Here is a 19,761-nt window from a genome sequence, read left to right as displayed (position 1 = left end):
AAGTAACTGCAGGTGATTCAGTTGGCAGTTGTTACGCTGGGTAAATTGCGAGCCTCTTCTTTCTAAAAGAGACAGAGAAATGGACAGTGTTAACACATATCACCACTGATATGGGAACATTTTGGGATTAATAATCCAGGTCCCTGCAAGGGTGAAATCCTAAATCGGATATTTTTGGTAGGGGAATACAGTGACATTTGAACAATATTATTGTTGGATTCATACAATAATCTGTAGTAACACACTTTAGACCTGTCCAAGTCACATTAATAGATGTTATTTTGATATTTAATAGATACACAATGATCAGCCATCGTTCCTCGAACCATTTCTAAACTTGTTTTATTTATTTTTGCCAGGTCTGGTGCTACGCAGCCCATATGCAAGAACCAGCCTTCGCTCAATACCTGCATCAATGAGTGTTTGATACGCAGTTTTGGATATTCTTTGACCAAGTCAACTAGCTGTCACAATTTGGCTCTTCCTTCAAATCCTTCAATGTGGTCATTTACCTTCTTCTAACACATTAACTTTGAGGACAAAATGTTCACTTGCTGCCTACTATAGCCCACCCACTGACAGGTTCCATGATAACAAGATAATTTGTGTCATTCACTTCACCTGTCAGTAGTCTTGATCAGTGGCTGATAGGTGTATGTTTATGTGAGGCTTTTGTACTTACTGAGTTCTACATTATGGACAAGTCTTTGTGCAGAATTGGAGAGACAGAATTGAAACACTAGACATTGCTTATATGCGTAGCCCGTGTGCATTTGCAGTGCACAACAACATATCCCTCCCTTCCTCTGATCCTTCTAAGTTTATGCTCCCTTCCTCTGACATTCTAAAACTCTCCTCTGTTGTACCACAGCTCCAGTTTTGAGGGCCAGAAATATGCAGGGCTCAGCTCTAAACATTCAGAACAGGAACTCATTGGCAGACCCCAGGACCACTGAACAACACCAAGAGCTTTGGCACCAAGCTCACAGCTGTTGTGTTTACTGTTGCAGTTTACAGGGAACACAAACATGGTGCAAGAGGTTTTCTGTGACTGATATAGTGTGTTCACAGTGATGTACAAAAAACATAATACACACACACAAAAAGATGTTTGGGGTAATCTACTGTCCTTTTCAATATAGATATCAAAGGTGACAAAGAGTTCTATGTTTCGTAATAGAGGGACGTGTCCCCTGTGGTTATATAGCACATGGTTGTCACAACTGGCTCAATATGAATTTGGTTTAAACCAGACTACATTTTAAATTCAAATGGAACTTGTAAACCTCCAGATATTAAGAGTATAGTTAAAATGGTGCAGAAATCAAGGCTGGTTAACGTATGTTCTCCCTCAACTAGGTACAGATGGCATATTAATACCATGTGTTTGGGTTTTGGAAATGTGGTTTGACTTTTAAAATGTATTTGATGGGATTCTACCACCGATAGTCACTGTTCTCATAGTGAAAATAGTTTGATTCCATGTGGTATGTGAAGGATTTTGTGGCTGGCAACCCCGAGAGTATTAATTTATGTACTTTGGTGGCAGAATCTATATCGTCATATGGTGTTAAGTGACGCATTTTGAAGCTTTTTTCATATTGTTGAGAATATCCTCCTCATTTTGACACTACATACTGCACATTTTGAGAAAAAGCTGAAATTTTGAATCAAGAAACTAAATGTGAAACTATGTGACCTTTGAAAACTTGGGGTGATTTGATGATTTGAGTAATCTAGTGAAATGCAAGAAAACGACACATGCGTTGTTTCATTAATATTAAGGCATCAGCCCTAGTCTTGTTTGTTTTGTTTTTTTTGCTTGTTATGTGTCTCTGTGTTTTAGATGCAGCTTCCTAATGACTGGTTGAAGGGACCTTTGTGAGGACATGACCTGGGACTACACTGGACACTCTTGCAGTCTTTGGCTGCATGGTAACCTAATTACTATCTCCTTTCATCACGTCTCTTTGTATCTGAGTAAACATTTTCATTCACTGGCATACTAAAACTGGTGTTGTGTCCCACCTTGGGTGCAGCTTTATGGTGGATTGTCTGACGCTCAGTTTAATGCAAGTGAGTTGGTTTTATACCCTCTAAAAATGCTGTTTTAAATAATATACACATGCATCCACATGACGTAGAGTTTCATTTTAAGAATTTGCCTGTTCGAGGGTTGTTGTAGTCACATGCCTGGTGCAGGTGCTACAGTTTGTGTGCTGACCTTTTTTTTTTTCTTGCTGTGGTAAGAATAGAAGTGTTGAGTGGCTGGAGTTGTTCTTTCTCTCATGGGAGTGTGGCATCATTGTTAATGCTATTTCTGACTTGCGTGGCGTGAAATGGGTGTGGGGTGACTGGCCAATCGTGAGCCTAGGTATTTGATTAGTGTTTTGTAAGTTTCATTGCTTACCTTTCGGCTTTTGTGTCAACCTATGAGTGTCCAGGAGACAGGGACCTGTTTTGTGTTGCCTCTATACTATTTTTTCTCTAACTTTCACGGTAATTGTTGTTCAGCATTAAGTTATACTGGTGATTTCACAATAGAGCTTGGTTTACAGGAGTTTAGTGAAGCTCCTACAACAATTAGCACTAAAGTTCAGCTCACGTCCATTGCAGAGCATTACTGCATCAAGTTAGTGCAGGAGGAGAAAATGAAGGAACTGGACGTTAAATCCAGGTTTGGATTTGATACTGTTAACATTCATGCCAGAAGTTCTCTTGTAGCTTCTGGCGACCCTCAGTTTGATTTTAGTTGGAAAACAAGGATGTGGAAAAATATTTTTCTTCTTTCACGTGTAGGCATTACTTAGAATCATCTCTCACAATTACTGCAGTGGGTATTGACTGGTACAGCTCAAAAGGTTAATGCCTCCTTAACTCTCCCTCAAAGGTCAAATTGTCAAAGCAGCTATTTCTCGTGCCTTTGAGATGGTCCTAGAAGACCAACTCGCAGGCGGTGTGTTAGAGTTGATTGTAAGGTTGAAAGGCATACATTTCTGGAATCTATGAGAGGGATGGAAATTATATATTTAGTAGGTGGTATGCGTCGTAAACCAAAGAGTTGAGTCCTCTGATAAAGTTCAGAATTGCTGCCTATGTGAGTCAGCAGTGTGTCTAAGTTGGAGGGAGCTGCATTGTTGGCTGATGAATGTGTCTTGGCTCATGAAGCAGAGGATTTGCTTCAAGGGTTCCTAAGACTAGCGATGGAAACCCTGAGAGGATTTGTTTTTGTAAAAAAGCCTGGTCACCTAATAGCTTTCTGCTTCCTACTCTGTGCCAATCAGCTGTCAGTCAAATGTACTGCAGCAGTCTTACCTAAAGACAAGATTAGTACTACTGCTGTTGCTTATTACTGAGTGGATGTTATCCTCATGTGTAAGTGGGCCCCATCAGATGGCAGATCTGCTGAAACCGTGGCATACACTTCAGCTGATGTGTTGCCTGTAGCTTTAGCTGCCTTCTTATGGATGAAGATGCAGGATGTGCCTGTTGTGTGTGCTCAGTTGCAGAATTCCCTAGTGTTAAATCATTTGGATAGTGTATTGTTTCACCTCTAGCTCATGAGTGTCATTGTAGTGTTGGGAAAAAAAACACATTGTGCACTATTTTCAGATAGGCCCAAACTACTGTCCTGTAACACGACATTGATGATGGGGATTTTCCTAGTTGGAGCTTACGTAATGCCCCTGCCACATTTCAACACCTAATTTGGAAGGTTCTGTCTGGAGGGGTACATTTTGAGGCCTGTCTTTCTGATGTAGTTGTCTATTCTGACTGGCAATCACGTAGAAACGTTGTCCCTGGTGTTTCAGTATTTGCAAGAGGCGTCCTTTACTTTGAACCTTGCAACAGAATTTGCCAAGACTACCCTCACATATCTAGGCAAGAAGGTAGGTCAGGGTCAAGTGCGTCCCGTGGATGCTAAAATAACCACTGTTGCTGAGTTCCCAACAAAACAAGAATCGTCATATGTTTGGCCTAGCCCATTATCACTGGGGGTTCTACCACAACTTTGCCTCCGCTGAGTCCCCTTAACTGATTTCCTCAACCCTACTAGGAGTTTAGTTTGGGATGAAAACACGTGAGCAGGCTTTCCAGGATGTAAATCACATCTTTGGACGACTCCACTGTTGTCATATCCAGACTTTGCAGTCCCTTTCAAGTCGACGTGAGTTCTAGAGAAACTCAAGCTGTAGCTCAGTAGGTAGAGCTGTTAGTAGTTAGCAGCTCGCTCCCCAGTACATGTTCTTGTTCATGTTCTCTCAGAGCAAGACTCTGAACCCCATGTTGCTCCTCCACACTGCTTTGTGAATGATTACCACTTCCTACAGGATGATGTTACTTCTCTACGAAGTTCTCTATGGTGTTGTGACAGTGATTGTGGCTTTGTGATTATATAATTTAGCTGATCGTGTTTTTTAACTTGTACACTCATAAATTCAAAACTTTTATCTTATGGATTTGAGGTGGAGTACTTGTCGGTTTTCTACAGACCAATCCTTTGATGGGTCACTTCCATTCACACTGCACTGACCTCCATTTGTTGGCGGATCCATGTGAGCGACTGTGTGATACTAGTGTAAACGCCCGGCTTGTTCCTCAGAGCGCAGCCACTTCCCCAGCTGGTTGCCCCAACCAGCCTCCATACAGAAAACATCTCACAGGCCAGAGGTCCTCCGCTGTCCCCCTGAGGAAATAGACATAGGAGGAGAATTATAAACAGGTAGGGAGTGTAATACTGATTATATTACCCCTTAACAAGAGACTTTATTACACAAGCACCACACCAAACATAGCAACATCATTATGTGGCTTTCTTTCCTGATCTATTTGCATTAGTTTTCCAAGAAAATAAGTAAGTTCAGTTTGATTATAACAGTCCAGAGCTTATATGAATCAAGTGTTTGTGTTTCAGATCCAGATGAGCAATCTCCCCCAGTATTATTTATGTTTCAGTCCAAATTTTTAACTATTTAAATGTAAGCTTCCTGTTAGCTTAGGCACCACATCACAGCATTGCTGACCTCTCAAAAAGTGAAGCAGGATGTTTGTCAGTTTAATAATTTTGGATGTCATCGACATCCTGATACTCCTAGGCTTTTAGAAGGCAGCCTATCCCAACCAGGACTGGCTAACAGTTTTCTGTGGAGGCAGCGGCCCTGATGGAGTGTTGCAGGATAACTGATGTGGAACCGTTTCAGGTTGACTTCAGGGACAACGCTCAATGTCTCACTAAGTGTGTAATGGACTGCATCAGGCAACAAGAGGGTTGTCCCAGCTGAGAAGGTAGGCTGCACTGTTTGCAGCAGTGAAAGGAAACAATCTCTGGTAATAAAGACCCAGCCACTAGTCAATAAATACGGTAACATGACTCTGTAATTACACATTGCCCATTTCAGTTAATTAATTCATGTTTATGTTTATATTCTACAGCTGCAATGACTAAATATATTAAATATGCAAATGAATAGACAACACTAGTGGTACTGTGATCCCTACTCTCTGTGCAGTTGATATGTCAACTGAAATTTTCCATGGGGGATCAATAAAAGTATTATCAGTCTGGGCTGCATGAATACCACAAATGTGTGGCATCTGGATAAGCTTTATTGGAACAGGTTTGGAAGCTGCCTGCAGGTGTAAAGATAGTCTGTCCACGTAGATAACTATGGCTTCAACGATACCTTTCATTATTGGTGGCAGTACTCCAAATTTTGCTGAGTTATAATCACTGAATTATATTGATGTAAACAAACTCTCCAGTTGCTTAGATTCTTTAGTCAGCTGTTTATCCCACAACTGTCTGTAGCCATCCACAGCCTCATAGTTGTAGAAATTAAACTAGACCATTTTGTGATGGGATCACACCAGTCACAATACCAATGACTATCCTGACACAGCTGTCATCAAACCTGACCTTCAGATTGGTGGCAACTACACCGATCAGACACAACATTAAAGAAGTGAATAACACTGACCATCTTGATCTCCAAATTCACTAGATCCCAAACTGATCAAGTACCTGTGGGATGATCCACAGAGGCCCCTCCCCTCAACCCATAGGACCCAAACGCCCCCACTAACAGCATTCTGTTGCCAGACACCACAGGACACCCTCAGAAGGCCCATGTCCATTCTCTGATGAGTCACAACTGTTTTGGAGACACAAGGGAGACCTACACTATATTAGGAATGTGGTTATAATGTTATGCCTGATCGATGTATGCATATCGTGAAGTGTCATGATTGCAACTTGCATGATCATAACACTAATGTGCTGACATTCTGTCCACAAACAAAACACCTGTCAAGATATTCAAAGTTGCTTTTCTAGTAGTTTCTGCCACAGTAGCCATCTCTAGGACTACACTTACCAGTGATGGCACACACAGAGACAGACAGGACTAACAAGGTTAAAACAACACCACCCATACTGTCATAGCTGGTATAAACAGAAACACATCTCTTCAGACAAAATAAAATCTCAAAGGCCGTAGAACACGACTAAACTAGACTAAATGTTCAGCAGTAAAAACTGATCCAAGATACTTCATAATATGGAGATCTACTAACTTGATTTGAATTCAGTTGTACTCTGTTATATTGTTTAAATAATTTAATATGTTATCATTTTAATTTAAAAATGAAATTTACCCAAGAGCGCTGGTGTTTTAGTGATTCCTGTCTTTGAAAGATTCTAAACTGCTCTGACATCAAATCTGAATCTAATTCAACAGAAGCAGCTTTACCTGACAAGAGTCAATTCCTCCCTCCAGGTAGCCTGCACAGATCATCCAAGAGTTGATCAAGCCCCTGTAAACATCTGGGTGGTTGCAGGTCTTGGTGGAGATGAGCGGTACCGTCGCTGAGCGCAACATCACGCTGGTCTCTCCTGGGGAAAAAAAAAACAAAACATTTTATTCATCTACGTTTGTACACCTGGAATTTCACACTGGGTATCTGTGTGTAAGTAAGCAAGTGTTTTATTTTCAGTGTTTTATAGTCTATAAAGTGGTCACTGTCTGAATTAGCTCAGTATGTTTGGGAGGATTCTCAGTCCGACAGGTCATAGTATATCCAAAAACAAAGTTATTCTGAACAAATTCTTCTAAATGCATAATTTCAGACCTTAGTCATGGAGGATTCAATGGGCACCATTCACAGATGTCCCAAATCAAAATCTCTTCCACCAATCCGTTAGAACTGAAGAAGCCACTTAGATGAGTGGTCAAACTTTTGAAGAAAAACTCAAATAGGTCCAGATGTTGTCGTTCTAGCTTTGTTTCTGGACATTGTCTGTCTTAAACAGTTTCACCGGGAATTGGTTTTTAGTAAACAAGTAAGGGCTGTGGCCCTAAAATACTGCATGTCTGTGTCAGAGTTGGTGTTTTTCTGTTCAGATTCACCATCTTCCTCTGTTGCTCCCCAGCCAGAGATCCAGCACATGGTGCCCTCCTTAAACTCCTCTCCGTGGTTGGGCAGACAGATGGGCTCCACAAAGCCTACAGAGGAGAATGTTACTGTACCACAGCACCAATCACTGATACAATTTATAGCAAATTACTTCCAAATACAAACTGAAATAAAATGAAAATAATGTTCAGTCAGCAGTTTCACACAATCCATTTAATCTTCCTTATGTACAGTCAGTGATTTAATATAGAACATAGACATGCAGCTGTCAGGGATTAATAATACCATTAAAAATGAGCGGCCTTGCCAGTTTCATCAGCGCAATGTCAAAGTCCAGTCCTTTGGGTCGGTAGCGAGAATGGTATACGATAGTCTCCACAGCGATAGACTGGGCCCCGTGGACGAGCTGCTCCGTCAGCCCCACGTGAACCGCCCAAAGGGAGGAGTTTTCGAACCTGAGCACAGAGAGCAAGACACACAATGAGATAACGCCCTACCAAATCTTACAGTTCTTATACAGTTTACAGTTTATTACAGTTTATAGTGGGAAAGGTGACTTTGCGGGTTCATGTTTTGTTAAGGAAATGTATAAATGTAAGTGTATGTACAGTATGTATCTCACAAGCTAGTTTACTGAACAAAGATAGTGACCTGTAACCTTTAACTACTCATGGTGACGTGTTCACCAATGTAAAGGCTGGACAACTGGAAAATATCTGGAACTGGAACTGATAAAGTAAGACTGTGAAAACATTTTAGAGACAAGACAATCATTGTCTAGAAAAGGATGTCAAGTTGAGAAAGGTACATTTGTTTTCTGCTTCAAGTTGTTGCAATGCTCGACCGACAGAAATGCTTGGAGCAAACCCCCCTTTTCTTAACTTGTCCTGATTTTGTTTCATATCAGACAGTGAAGCAAAAGACATCAGGATGATACTATATATCATGTATATACTGCAACAAAGCATTTTAAAAATGTACATTGACAAAATAGGACTTATTATTAATGATATAATAATACTTCACCAGTGAACTTATATGTACAATACCACAATGATCTCAAAGTGAATGTTGGTTCTTCCTTAATATATTAGGAATACTAGCTTGTAACACTTGCACCCGAATGTATTCTAATCTTTGGGTCCATTTATAGTTTCCAATAAAAACAAGCAATTCAAAAAAATGTAGATCAGAGAGTGGAGTTTTGTACTTTCTGTTTGATTGGAATAATAATTCCTAATACTTTATTTTATAAGCAGACTTTATGGTAGGAATTCTGATTGTTTAACGATTTACATGCGCTTAAGGGGAGAAAAACAAAGGCTGGATCACACTGTCCCAAAACAATTCCTGGTGTTCAGTCCTCAACCATGGAAGAGAGTCTTGTTTTGTTTCTTAGGACCTAGAGCTATGTGGATCCATACATTTGGAGCAGATATACCTGCATTAAATGTTAACAGCAACATTAAACCATTGAGGATATATTGAGCAAACCTTGATGCTGACCGCAAAGATGACCTTTGCTCACGTGGTACATCTTTGGGTATTAGCAGGAAGTTGTGGGTCTTCCCAGCTCTACAGACTTTACATTGTGATGAGGCCACAAAAGTGAGACTTTTGTAGGCTCTTGGAAGGTTTTACTAACATGTTTGCAGGTGCAAGTGTCCTGCCAATGTTTTTAACAACCTACAAATGGAGCTGTGGCTGATGGGAATGCCTTTAGTCTCCCAAACCACTAGATGGAACCAAATTTCTTGCCGTTCCATCCATGGGTTGTAGAAAACGTTTCAGGGCCTTATTACTGTCATGGTTAAAACCCTGATCTTCCACTGAACTAAATGTACAATGCTTAGATGCTCTGAGTCTGATTGTGTGACTCACCCATACACACAGTGTGCTGCAGTGAGTATCCAGTGTGACGTGATGATGGAACCTCCACACAGGTGCTCGCTCCTGAAGTGGAGGCTGACCTGCCAGGGGAACTGACCTGGTCTGGAGACATTCCCCCCAACAATACGGGTGTTGTACTGAGGTCTCGATCCACACTCTGAGGACATGAACATGACATGAGTGACAGGTAGGCTATTTCACACAAATACTGACACATCAAGTTTGGGAAAAGGGGAGGACATTTTAGAGAGAGGAGAAATAACATTCCATTTTATTCCATTTAAACAATTAGCCATTGCTCTCCAGCACACTAGTTAGAGACTGCTGGAGTGCTGGATCAACATAAATGCTTGGAGCAAATGTTGGAGTCACTGTTTAAAGCTTTGTCGGCTACAGTACATGCAGTTTTGATTGAAAATATAAGAACCAACCTTTGTGAATCCATTCTAGTTTAACCCCAGACCTCCACAAACACACACACCGTTCCATAGCAGTGATGTAATTACATGGAACTAAACATCATGAAAACAGTTTGTTCTTATTAACCCGGTTGCAAAAAAATAAGTCAACATCTGCGTAAGCACCAGTCTAGACACGCACCATGCTGATCACACCACAGCACACATGCTCTTCTTCATTCCATATTAAGTCCTTGGCAGACACAATATGGAGTGAAATGTCGAGTGTTTTTTTTTTCTCACCCAGACACTTCAGAGTTGTCACCATGCCTGAACTGCACTCAGCCTTACTGTAGTGAAACAGGGCGTCAAGGTAAAAAGCACAGAGAAGTTCTGTTACATGTTAATGTCCAGTGATTTTACAGATCAGAAAACACAGTGCAGGACATCGAATGTTCGCATTTAGAAGAATATTTCTTAGATAGGCTCAAACACTCTCAAAGTCAGATATTTCACAGCTGGTACTTTTATTGAGGTGTTGTATTGAAGCGCATTTAAGATTTTGGCACTGTGTGAGAGCTTCCAGTTTGGGACAAATATAATATATTTATTATATATTACTCTATATATTACTGTGTTTTCCCTTTATTCATTTGGGAGTGTTTCATTGATGTTCTGTGATTCTCATAGAAAAGATCAGCCGAGTGCTGCTTTTGATTAGAGGTCGCGTGGTTAACTAGATACAAGCTTTGTCTTTTTTTCCTGCAAAAAATTAAAAATAAATAAAAGCCTACCAACTTGTATGTAAACTGTATTACAACAGTGGTGTCAGCAGCACTGCTTAAAGCTGAACTTTGTCACACATTACTCAAGTGAGTTTATATATACTTAAGTAAAACATTTAGAAACCATGTTGGAAAGCTTACACTAAGTCGTGTTATTCTTATTCCTACTTTATTTTTCTAAGTGTTTCCTAAGTTCTAGCAGAAAGGATTTTTACTGCTCCCTGTGTTTTATTGATTGTCTGGACATTTGAAGACCAGTTATAAAAGTGAAGCTTGTTTTTAATAATCAGTCTCCTGTGTCCTACAAGTTAGCCCTGTCGCAGCAAATGCCTAATCACACTAATTGCTTATATGACAAGGAATGTCTGAACAGGAAGAGGTCAACCTAGCATCTTTTATCACTGTGGACATTCACATATTCACTCTGAGTTGTTTAATTTCATAATTTCATTCACTAATTGCTTTGCGCCTTTAGTACACTGGAACATGCAGAAGCAAGATGTTAGTCTTCCAATTCACCCCAAAATAAAGAGATGACCACAAATAATTACTGATATTTTGACGGTACGGTATCACCAGTTGGTTTGGTAATCTGAGTGTCAAACTTAAATCACAGATTCTCAACCTGGTCAGAGTAGCGGGCAGGATTATGGGTCACGCCCCCCTTAACCCTCAGGAACTGTTCAATGAGGCTGTCATTACTCAGGCAAAAAACATTTTAAATGACAGTTCCCATGTTTTGTTCAGCGAATACTCGCAGATGCCCTCAGGGAGAAGATACAGGGTCTCCTTATGTAAACACAACCGGTTCAAACATTCCTTTGTCCCAGTGTCAGTTAAGCTCATTAATGAGCAAATGTAGGGAGGTTTTACCAGAACTGTAACATGTACCAGCATCTTTTTAATCCGTACCAGCATTTTTAATATGTACTAGCATTTGTAGTGTGTGTTCAAATATGTATCAGTACTGTACTGTGCACCGCACTTTAACATGCACTAGCACTTTACTGTGCACTGCACTTTAAATGTGTATTAGCAATGTACTTCAAGTATTAGGTAGGGCAGATTGCACAGCTCAGCTCAGATCCTCTTGCACTTTGGTCCCTATCTGGTTGCCAGTTATGTACCCTCTCCTTTGTTTGGATGTTTATATGTTTTATGTCTTATGTCTGTCTATGCAGCAGTACCCTGTCTCTAAACCAAATTTCTCCCAAGGGAGACAAATAAATGAACTTGACTTGACTTGACTTGACACCAAACAACTGTTAGAGACAACTAGTTAAATTCCAGGGAAACCATACCAATGTTTGAATCAATTCCGCAATATCATATAGCCCCAGGTTCCTAATGATTCAGCGTATGCATTTGAGGGTTAAAGAGCAACGCACAGCTGCTTCCCTAAGCTTTTTTGTAAAAGCCAAGTATATAGCTGAGCATGTATGCGTTAGGAGACTGTAGTCTGTCCAATGTCTGTTTCGTGGTCTATGTTCACACTGATTGATTTATGTTGTACCTGAATGTTGCAGCATTCTGGAGCTTAATGATCTGAGCCTCACTCGGGTTTATGGACACCAGGTTGGTCTGAAGGTTCTGCTCAATGGAGGTCAGTGCAACAAAGAAGGACTCCACATAACTGTCAGACAACAAGATAACAATTTTTAAGACAACAGGAAATAAAACGGTCACTACGTCACATGCTTTATAGATGAAAAAGACTCAAGTGATCTCAGTGTAAAATACTGAGCCTGTTTTATAAGACTTTGATATGCTCTTAACATGAACCCACTATTAAACTACTGTATGTGCATACTGTAGGCTGTCTAATGTTACATTGCATCTCCATTGAAGTGACACCACTGATACTTAATTCTAATAATTTTTGAGTATGGAAAAAGAAAATAAGTACACTGAATAGAGGCATGCACAATACAGTCACCATGACCACATTACATGTAGATAAAAAACATACAACAGAAAAGATAACAAGTGATTTGAGCCAAACCTGGAGTATCCCAGCTGCTTGCAGGCAGAGATACCCAGCCAGTTGTTCCAGTCCTCTGAGCAGACTGTCCTCCATTCTCCCTTTCTTTGAACCTGCAGCACTGAGCTAGTGCCACTCAGACGTACTGACACACAGACAGAGATGAAGCACAGACAGAAAGTTTGAATACACCTAGAGTTTCCTAGCAGCTGCTGAAACACTTAATACTATTAAAAGTGGTAATGTTATACTGAAATGGTGCAATTTTAAATGCATGTGTCTGTCAGAAATGACCACAGACTGGTTTCTTTGGCAAAATGGGTTGAAGGAAGGGTCTAGAAGCTAACACTTTACTCCAAGGCTAACAGGCCAACCTGCAGGAATAGTGTGTGAAGAAGAACAACTGAAAGGAACTGTGACTGAATCCATTCTAGTCCACAGTGGTGACTAGAGTTACAGTATTCTACCTATTAGACATTAGATAGGTCTCCCTTGTGCCTCCAAAACAGTTGTGACTCATCAGAGAATGGACATGGGCCTTCTGAGGGTGTCCTGTGGTGTCTGGCAACAGAATGTTGTTAGTGGGGGCCTTTGAGGGGAGGGGCCTCTGTGGATCATCCCACAGATACTTGATCAGTTTGGGATCTAGTGAATTTGGAGGCCAGGTCAACACCTTGTGCTGTTTTTCATGTGAGTTGCTCCAAAACCCCTTTTTTGTGTGTGTGTGTCTGTGTCAGGCTGCATCCTGCTGGGGATGGCTGCTGCCATCAAGGAGTGTCATTGCTATGGGGTGGGGTTGCCTGGTCTGGTCTAGGTGGCTGGTACATGTCTAAGTAACATCCATATTAATGCCAGGTCCAAAAGTTTCCCAGCAGAACATTGTACTGTCACAAGAAGGTCAATGTTGTTTACTTCAGACAAATTAAGTTAACTAATTAAGTAAGGTTTAGGAGCAAGGCCACACCTCAGCCATGCTCCTGATTGCCTGTTAAGCTTACTTATACAGCCAGCACTGCTTCTTCTTTTAGAAGCTGCTTTCTTACATGCTTTCTGTAATTGCTAGATTTTGTACAAAGGAGTAGTATCCTTAAGAAACAAGTAACCAACTAACCATGGATTTTGAACTGCAGATCAAACTATCTCATTCCTCACCCAGTGTCTCAAGATTCCCACCTCAGGTTGTCCAAACCGGAGGGTATTATTCTCTGCTCCCACCAGCCTCTGGTGGAAAATACACATGCTTTGTTCTAGTTTAACTATTGCCCAGAAGGTCACATCCAAATGTGACTTTAGTAATATAAATAACTACGCAATGTCTGCACTGGCTCCTGCCGTCTAGAGTCTTAACCCTTTTGATCTTGTTACCTTTTGTTATTGTCGACTGTATGCCAGACCTCAAGTCCCATCACCTTTTGTCACTGTAGAGGCTCTACCAAACCCTTAACATTTACATATAAATCCATACCCCATCCTTTGATCACAGCAGCATTTACATACAGACCCCCCTCTTTCTTCTGTATCAGTGTGTTACTTTGCCAATGTTCTGACTCAGCTTACCTTCCCATACTCACACTCTGTGTCTGTAAGCTCACCGTATACAGGTATACCAATAAACACCCCACTACAGCAAACTTTGGAACAAGGACCTTGAGTTATTTCAGGAACTCCCTCACATCCAGCCACAGCATGCACAATCACTGCCCCACTTACACCCCTCCTCCTCACTCAAGTATGTAGCTGCCTATCTCTTGTAGGACAGCCTCTTCTCATCCTCCCATGTGCTCAGTGACATACTCATGTATCCAACTAGCAAAGCACCTCGGTACATCCGTCTAAGCAGAGGCCCTAGTTACTGCTCTGCAAAATCACCTTGAAAGAAGTCAATTTTCTCACAAATTGGAAATGTGTCTCTGGCAACACTTCTTGTCTTTGTGTAATGGCCTAACTTTTTTTGACAACGACAACTCAATAAGCCTGAAGACAACCTTCTCTTGACTCGGCTCCGTACTAAGGGACAATAAAGTCTAACTAACTAATTCTGATTCTTCAACTTCTTTCTAGACATCAAATAGAGCAGAGGCTGCTCTGTTTCTACATGATTGGTGGTTAATATTAGTTGTTCTATGATTCATGGAACTAAGATAGACTCTTGTTGCGATGTTAGCTTCTGAAGGACCATTAAAGTAAGGGGCGTGTTTCTGTGGCTGTTGAGTTCAAATGTCTTTCTCAGAAAATGGTGTTTGCTGAGTGAAGGCAGCCAAAAATAAATAAATCAGTCTTAAAATTATTAAATTATCTAGGTTGTTGAAAATGAGAAAGCTGATTTTTTTAATAATGTGGTCTGCAACATTCTAAAACTTGCCATTGCACACCATTGCAATTTGATAGGACGGTGTATAATTTCCGTAGCAACAAGTGTCAGTGTTTGTGTCAGCTGCCTGTAACGCAGTTAAGTGTTGACTTCAAGAGAATAATATTACAACAACGTGGTGTCAAGGTCGCACCCTGACAACTGTGTTATAGCCTACTCATTTGGACTGAAACGAACATAGTCACGATTTGACCCATAACGATCCAGTTAGCTGCTCGCCTCATTGCTTCTTTTTGTCGTATTGTAGCTGCTCACTAAACAGCATATTTACTCTCAGTTAAAGGTGTGTTCTTTGCAAGCGAGGACTCAGCAGGTTCTTGAGGCTCTTAAAAAGTTCCGTCTGGTTAGGATCACATCTGTGGTCAGCGAGCCATTGGCTGATTATCTCGCCTGCTCGGGGGCTATACAGGTGGTATCATGTCATTGTTGTAGTAAGGAAATGTGACTGGTAAAGGTAAAGGCCATAGACAGTATAATATTATACACTCTCTGGTAAAGGCATTTTAGAGTAACAGCTCACTCCATTACCACACAATAAATAACTTCTGTGGAGTTCCAATAGTCCCAGCAATATACAGTAGTCATAACAAGGAATTACTGTATACTTAAATTGGGGATTTTGATGTGTGGCGGTTGCCAATCAAAAACCGAGGAACACCTTCAACAAACGCACACATTTTTAGACTTAAACTTAAATTGGGAATGCATATTTATTACTTTACACAGAGTTTAAAATCATCTTGAACGTATGAGAACTGGATATTGGATGTGTGTGTGTGTGTGTGTGTCTCACCACAGCCCAGCTCGTCCTCTTCATTGTCACAGTGCACCACTCCATCACACTGAGCCGAGGTGCTGATGCACTGAGATGACGAGCCACACTGAAATTTCCCCACACAGCTTAGACCCACTACAGACAGAAGGAGAAGGTATGGGTGCTTTTGGAAACTGAAAAGATCGAAGTTGACCATGTGGTTCTATTTGAGTCGATCGTTTAGAACAAATGATATGAGATATCATATAAAAGATGGTAACTGAGAATCTTCTCTTCAGACTAATGCGCCTTGCACCAAATCATGCTTGCTCATTCAGAAAAACAGCCAACAGGTGTCCCTTAACATTGATTAAATATTGTGAGATGTTTGCAGAGTGCTCAGAGCTTTTTTCGTTTGGGGTAAATAGATACTTATTGTGGTATTTTAAACAGTTATTTCAGATCAAAATCAGTAATACATCCAGGCAACTTTTTGAAATCCTCAACACATACTGTACATAGATCAACAAAATCCAAGCTACTATAAACAGATTCTCTCTAAAGTCTGAAACATCGACACCAGAATAAATATATTTTTCCAGATGGACAGAATTCACACAAAACTGAGCTCCTCACCTCCAAGTCCGATGGCGAGAGCAAGCGTGATCACCACAATGAGGCATGTAGCGATTAGCAGCTCAAAGCGATGGGCTAGCACTCTGGATTTCCAGCCTTTCTCCAAGTCATCCTCTGTTGAGATACAAAATGGTCATGTATTTTTACAGTTACTAAATCCTAATTGTAAATACTAAATTTTTACAATTACAGTATTCAAACATCATTCAATAATATTGTCCAATAGTTTAAATTTGGGTTTTGCCTCAGGAATGTTGCCTGGGCCTTATGTATAAATAATGTCCATGTGTTAAAGGCTTGTGAGCACATGCATCCACATGTGCAACAACCAGGGATGTGTAAACTAGACATTAAGAATGTACTGGCAAAGCAGCAAAGACTAGATCAGCCGATGTGCAGGCCGTCCCACAGACTCTGGCTCCTTCCTAAGGAGGCTGGGCCCAAATCGTAGTCTTGGAAATCTGTAAGTGATCAAAGCAGCAGTAACACTGTGGTAATTGCGGTCATACTAAATAATTTTACTCTGCAGAGGGCAGTAATACGCTGTCAAAACTGCCAAAAATCCCGGTTCCAGATGGTTCTCTTGACAAGACCCAATTTATCATTAGACATCTGACTCAGTACAGTATGTCTAAGGGCCAGTCCTGTTTAAGGAACAGAAAAGAATTTGTAGGAACACCAGGGGAAAAGAACCAGCTACTGGCGGTAACCAGAGGGTTAGAAGTTCAATCCATTGTACATGTCACATGCTGGAGTACAAGAGCAAGACACTGAACTCGCAGTTGCTCCAGGTGTGTGCTTTAGTGAACAAATGGGTAGATGTGTAAATGGTAAGTGGTCTTTTTTCATATGGCACTTTTCTACCTATTAGTACCCAAAGCGTTTTACAGTCACACTGACACATCTACACGTACCCACACATCAGTGCTATACACCGGGAGCAACTGGGGGTTCAGTCCCGTAACAGGTAAAGCGCTTTGTTTAGCAATAGGTAGACAAAAGTACTATATTAAAACAAGATCATTTACCATTTACAAATCAATGACTCGCACCTGGTGCTTGAAGCTGTATGACATCTACAGAACTAATCAAAAACTAAATAGGAGTGTGGATAAACAACCCTAGAGGCCAACATCAAATCAGTTGCGCAAGTTACCATTAAGCGTGGCAAATACTAAGAGTAAGATTCAGCACGAGGATCTACAGCTACAGCATCGTACATACAACACCATAACCGAGTCGCTAGCATAGTGTACAGAACCATCTGTGCTGGAGGTTGGTGGAAAATGACTGAGCTAAACTGGTGATGGCTAACCAACCGGACATAGCGGCGATAGACAAACAATAGAAGAGGGCCGCAGTGATAGATGTTATCCAAAATGATAGAAACATGAAGAACAAGGAACACGAGGAGCTCAAGAAATACCAAGGGCTAAAAGTAGGTAAAATGCGATAAGTCATAAAGTAATCATAACATTTGATACTGACAGAGGGCTCCAGCAACTTCTAGTGACTCAGATGGAATATGAGGAAAGCTGCTCATAACTTTCCCAGCAAACATACTCCATTGTATTTATTCATTATTAATAAAATAGTCATACTCAGTACTGCTATGACAAGGAACCTATTTTTCAGATGGGAACTCCATCACCATTGCCTCTAAAACATCACAGTGTCTCACCATGCATAAATGGCTGCACCTTGGTGATTGGCATGGTTGGACTGGGTGCAACCGGAGGGTTCAGCTCTGTAGCTTTGGCAGGATCTTTCTCTAGCTGGGGGTCAGTAGCAAAACTCCCCAGGGGGCTGACATTCAGAGTGTTTGGGGTCTCGACGTGGGGCAGGTCTTCCTCCGTCACGGAGACCACCTCTATCTTGGAGGGGTCCGGTTGCTCAGGTGTCTCTTCCTTGATTTCCTAAATGGAAGGTTGAAAATGAAGCCAAGTAGTTCATATATAGGTCAAGCACTGACTTGACTTGTATGTGAACTATTATAGAAACACAATTCACAATATATTTGATATCAAAACCAGATTTCTCAAGTTTTTAAGGCTTTTTGCAGTAAGGCAGAGGTATTTGGGTTAAATACAGTGATAAGGACAATGCCAAAGCGCTCGGTAAGTTCACAGGTCCTTACAGGAGTAGAAAACAATGCAACTCTCAGAGTGTAATGGAGGGTGGACTGAAAACCGGGTGTACAATACCCATGGATTCCCTTATAATATACTGACTTATCTGTACTGTTTGAATAAACAGAATACATTCTCTATTTTGGAATGTGGGGTTAGTCTGCAGCACAGTGACAGGGGAGTGACACCACCAGTGACAGTTCTATTTTGTATTATCATTACAATATCCGCATTATTGCTACAATGATTTCAGGTTAAAATTATGAATGAAAAGTTGAATCTCTGACGAATTCCAGAATTGAAAACCTCCCTTTTTCTTGTAATGACAGCATGCGCTTAAACTAACATGACTGTAACACTGCTTCTCCTCGGTCGGTATGCAAACGATTTGGGGAATATTGATTTAATGGAAGTATACGACTCAAGACCTTTTTTTTTTTTTTTACCAAAGAGTTAATATACTATAGGCAAAATCTAATTTACTGGATTGCTGATGTACACATAGTGCACACTGAAATATGTTGTGGTCAGTGGCTATATGGTAATGTTTAAAACATCCGAAACTGTCTGATAAACAGCGTCAAGGCTGTGTATACAGTTGAGGATCACTTGTTTATTGTTGAATGGGGTTGCGCTAAATGATGGGTAGAGCATCTTTGTACATCCAAGGATATTGAGAAAATTCAGAAATGATTCGCATTTAGAGTTATTTAAGTCTTCTCTGTGGCCTGATTTTAAGAGAGGCACACCGACAGATACACTGAACCATGAGTGGAATTTAAAAAATGATAGAATCCAAAATGAATTCTAAGTGATTAGCTTTGTTAGTCTTCGTTATTGATATACCTTATTTTGAGACTGATTCAATATTATGTGTTGTCATTGCTCCTACTAACCATCCCTGGTTTAACAATTGACAATGGTCTGTCTGTTTCAGCATTTGCTTCACTGCCTTTTCGTTGTTCACTTACTGTTGGGGGAAGTGAGGCGTCTGCAGTACTGGCAGTGTCTGTAAAAAGGAAAAACAACACATGGTGGAGCAATACATTAAAAAAGAAGAAAAGAAATGAACTAGGAGTCATGAAGAAGAAATGTGAAGTTGTCTTACGTACTGATCTCCACAAAGCTTGTCGTCATCATGCCATTGTCTGTGTTCAGTTGCGCTTTGTCCAAGACCATATCCGTCCAGTTCCCTAATCTCCTTTTCCTTTCTCTCTCCCCTTGTCTTAATGGCTGCCCTGCTGCTGTGGCTACACTTTGGTTCTAAGGGACACCTGAGCAGATGAGTGCAGCCACTCAGAGTGCAGATCGGGTGACGCACTCTGCAGGTAGGATTACACACTGGACTTGTGTGTCCCCATAGAGTCCAGGGAGGCCTAGGGAGGCAGGTGGGAAACTGCTGAT

The 19,761-nt window shown here is 40.9% G+C and overlaps 1 protein-coding gene across 1 annotated transcript; it reads right to left on the bottom strand.

Moving 5' to 3' along the window:
- Positions 1 to 3,431: 3,431 nt before the first annotated feature.
- Positions 3,432 to 19,536, bottom strand: tmprss3a (transmembrane serine protease 3a; the record flags this gene model as incomplete). Its single annotated transcript, XM_084544549.1, has 13 exons — positions 3,432 to 4,687; positions 6,750 to 6,892; positions 7,407 to 7,502; positions 7,699 to 7,868; positions 9,295 to 9,460; positions 10,005 to 10,051; positions 12,000 to 12,119; positions 12,489 to 12,612; positions 15,632 to 15,748; positions 16,229 to 16,342; positions 17,910 to 18,144; positions 19,254 to 19,366; positions 19,470 to 19,536. The coding sequence occupies 13 exons, from the start codon at positions 19,534 to 19,536 to the stop codon at positions 4,520 to 4,522; spliced, it is 1,680 nt and encodes a 559-aa protein (XP_084400675.1). The 3' UTR covers positions 3,432 to 4,519.
- Positions 19,537 to 19,761: the final 225 nt, after the last annotated feature.

This window comes from Chelon labrosus, assembly GCF_963514085.1.
Source record: "Chelon labrosus genome assembly, chromosome: 5".
NCBI classification, from domain to species: domain Eukaryota; kingdom Metazoa; phylum Chordata; class Actinopteri; order Mugiliformes; family Mugilidae; genus Chelon; species Chelon labrosus.
This window is presented reverse-complemented; position numbering and strand designations above follow the sequence as displayed.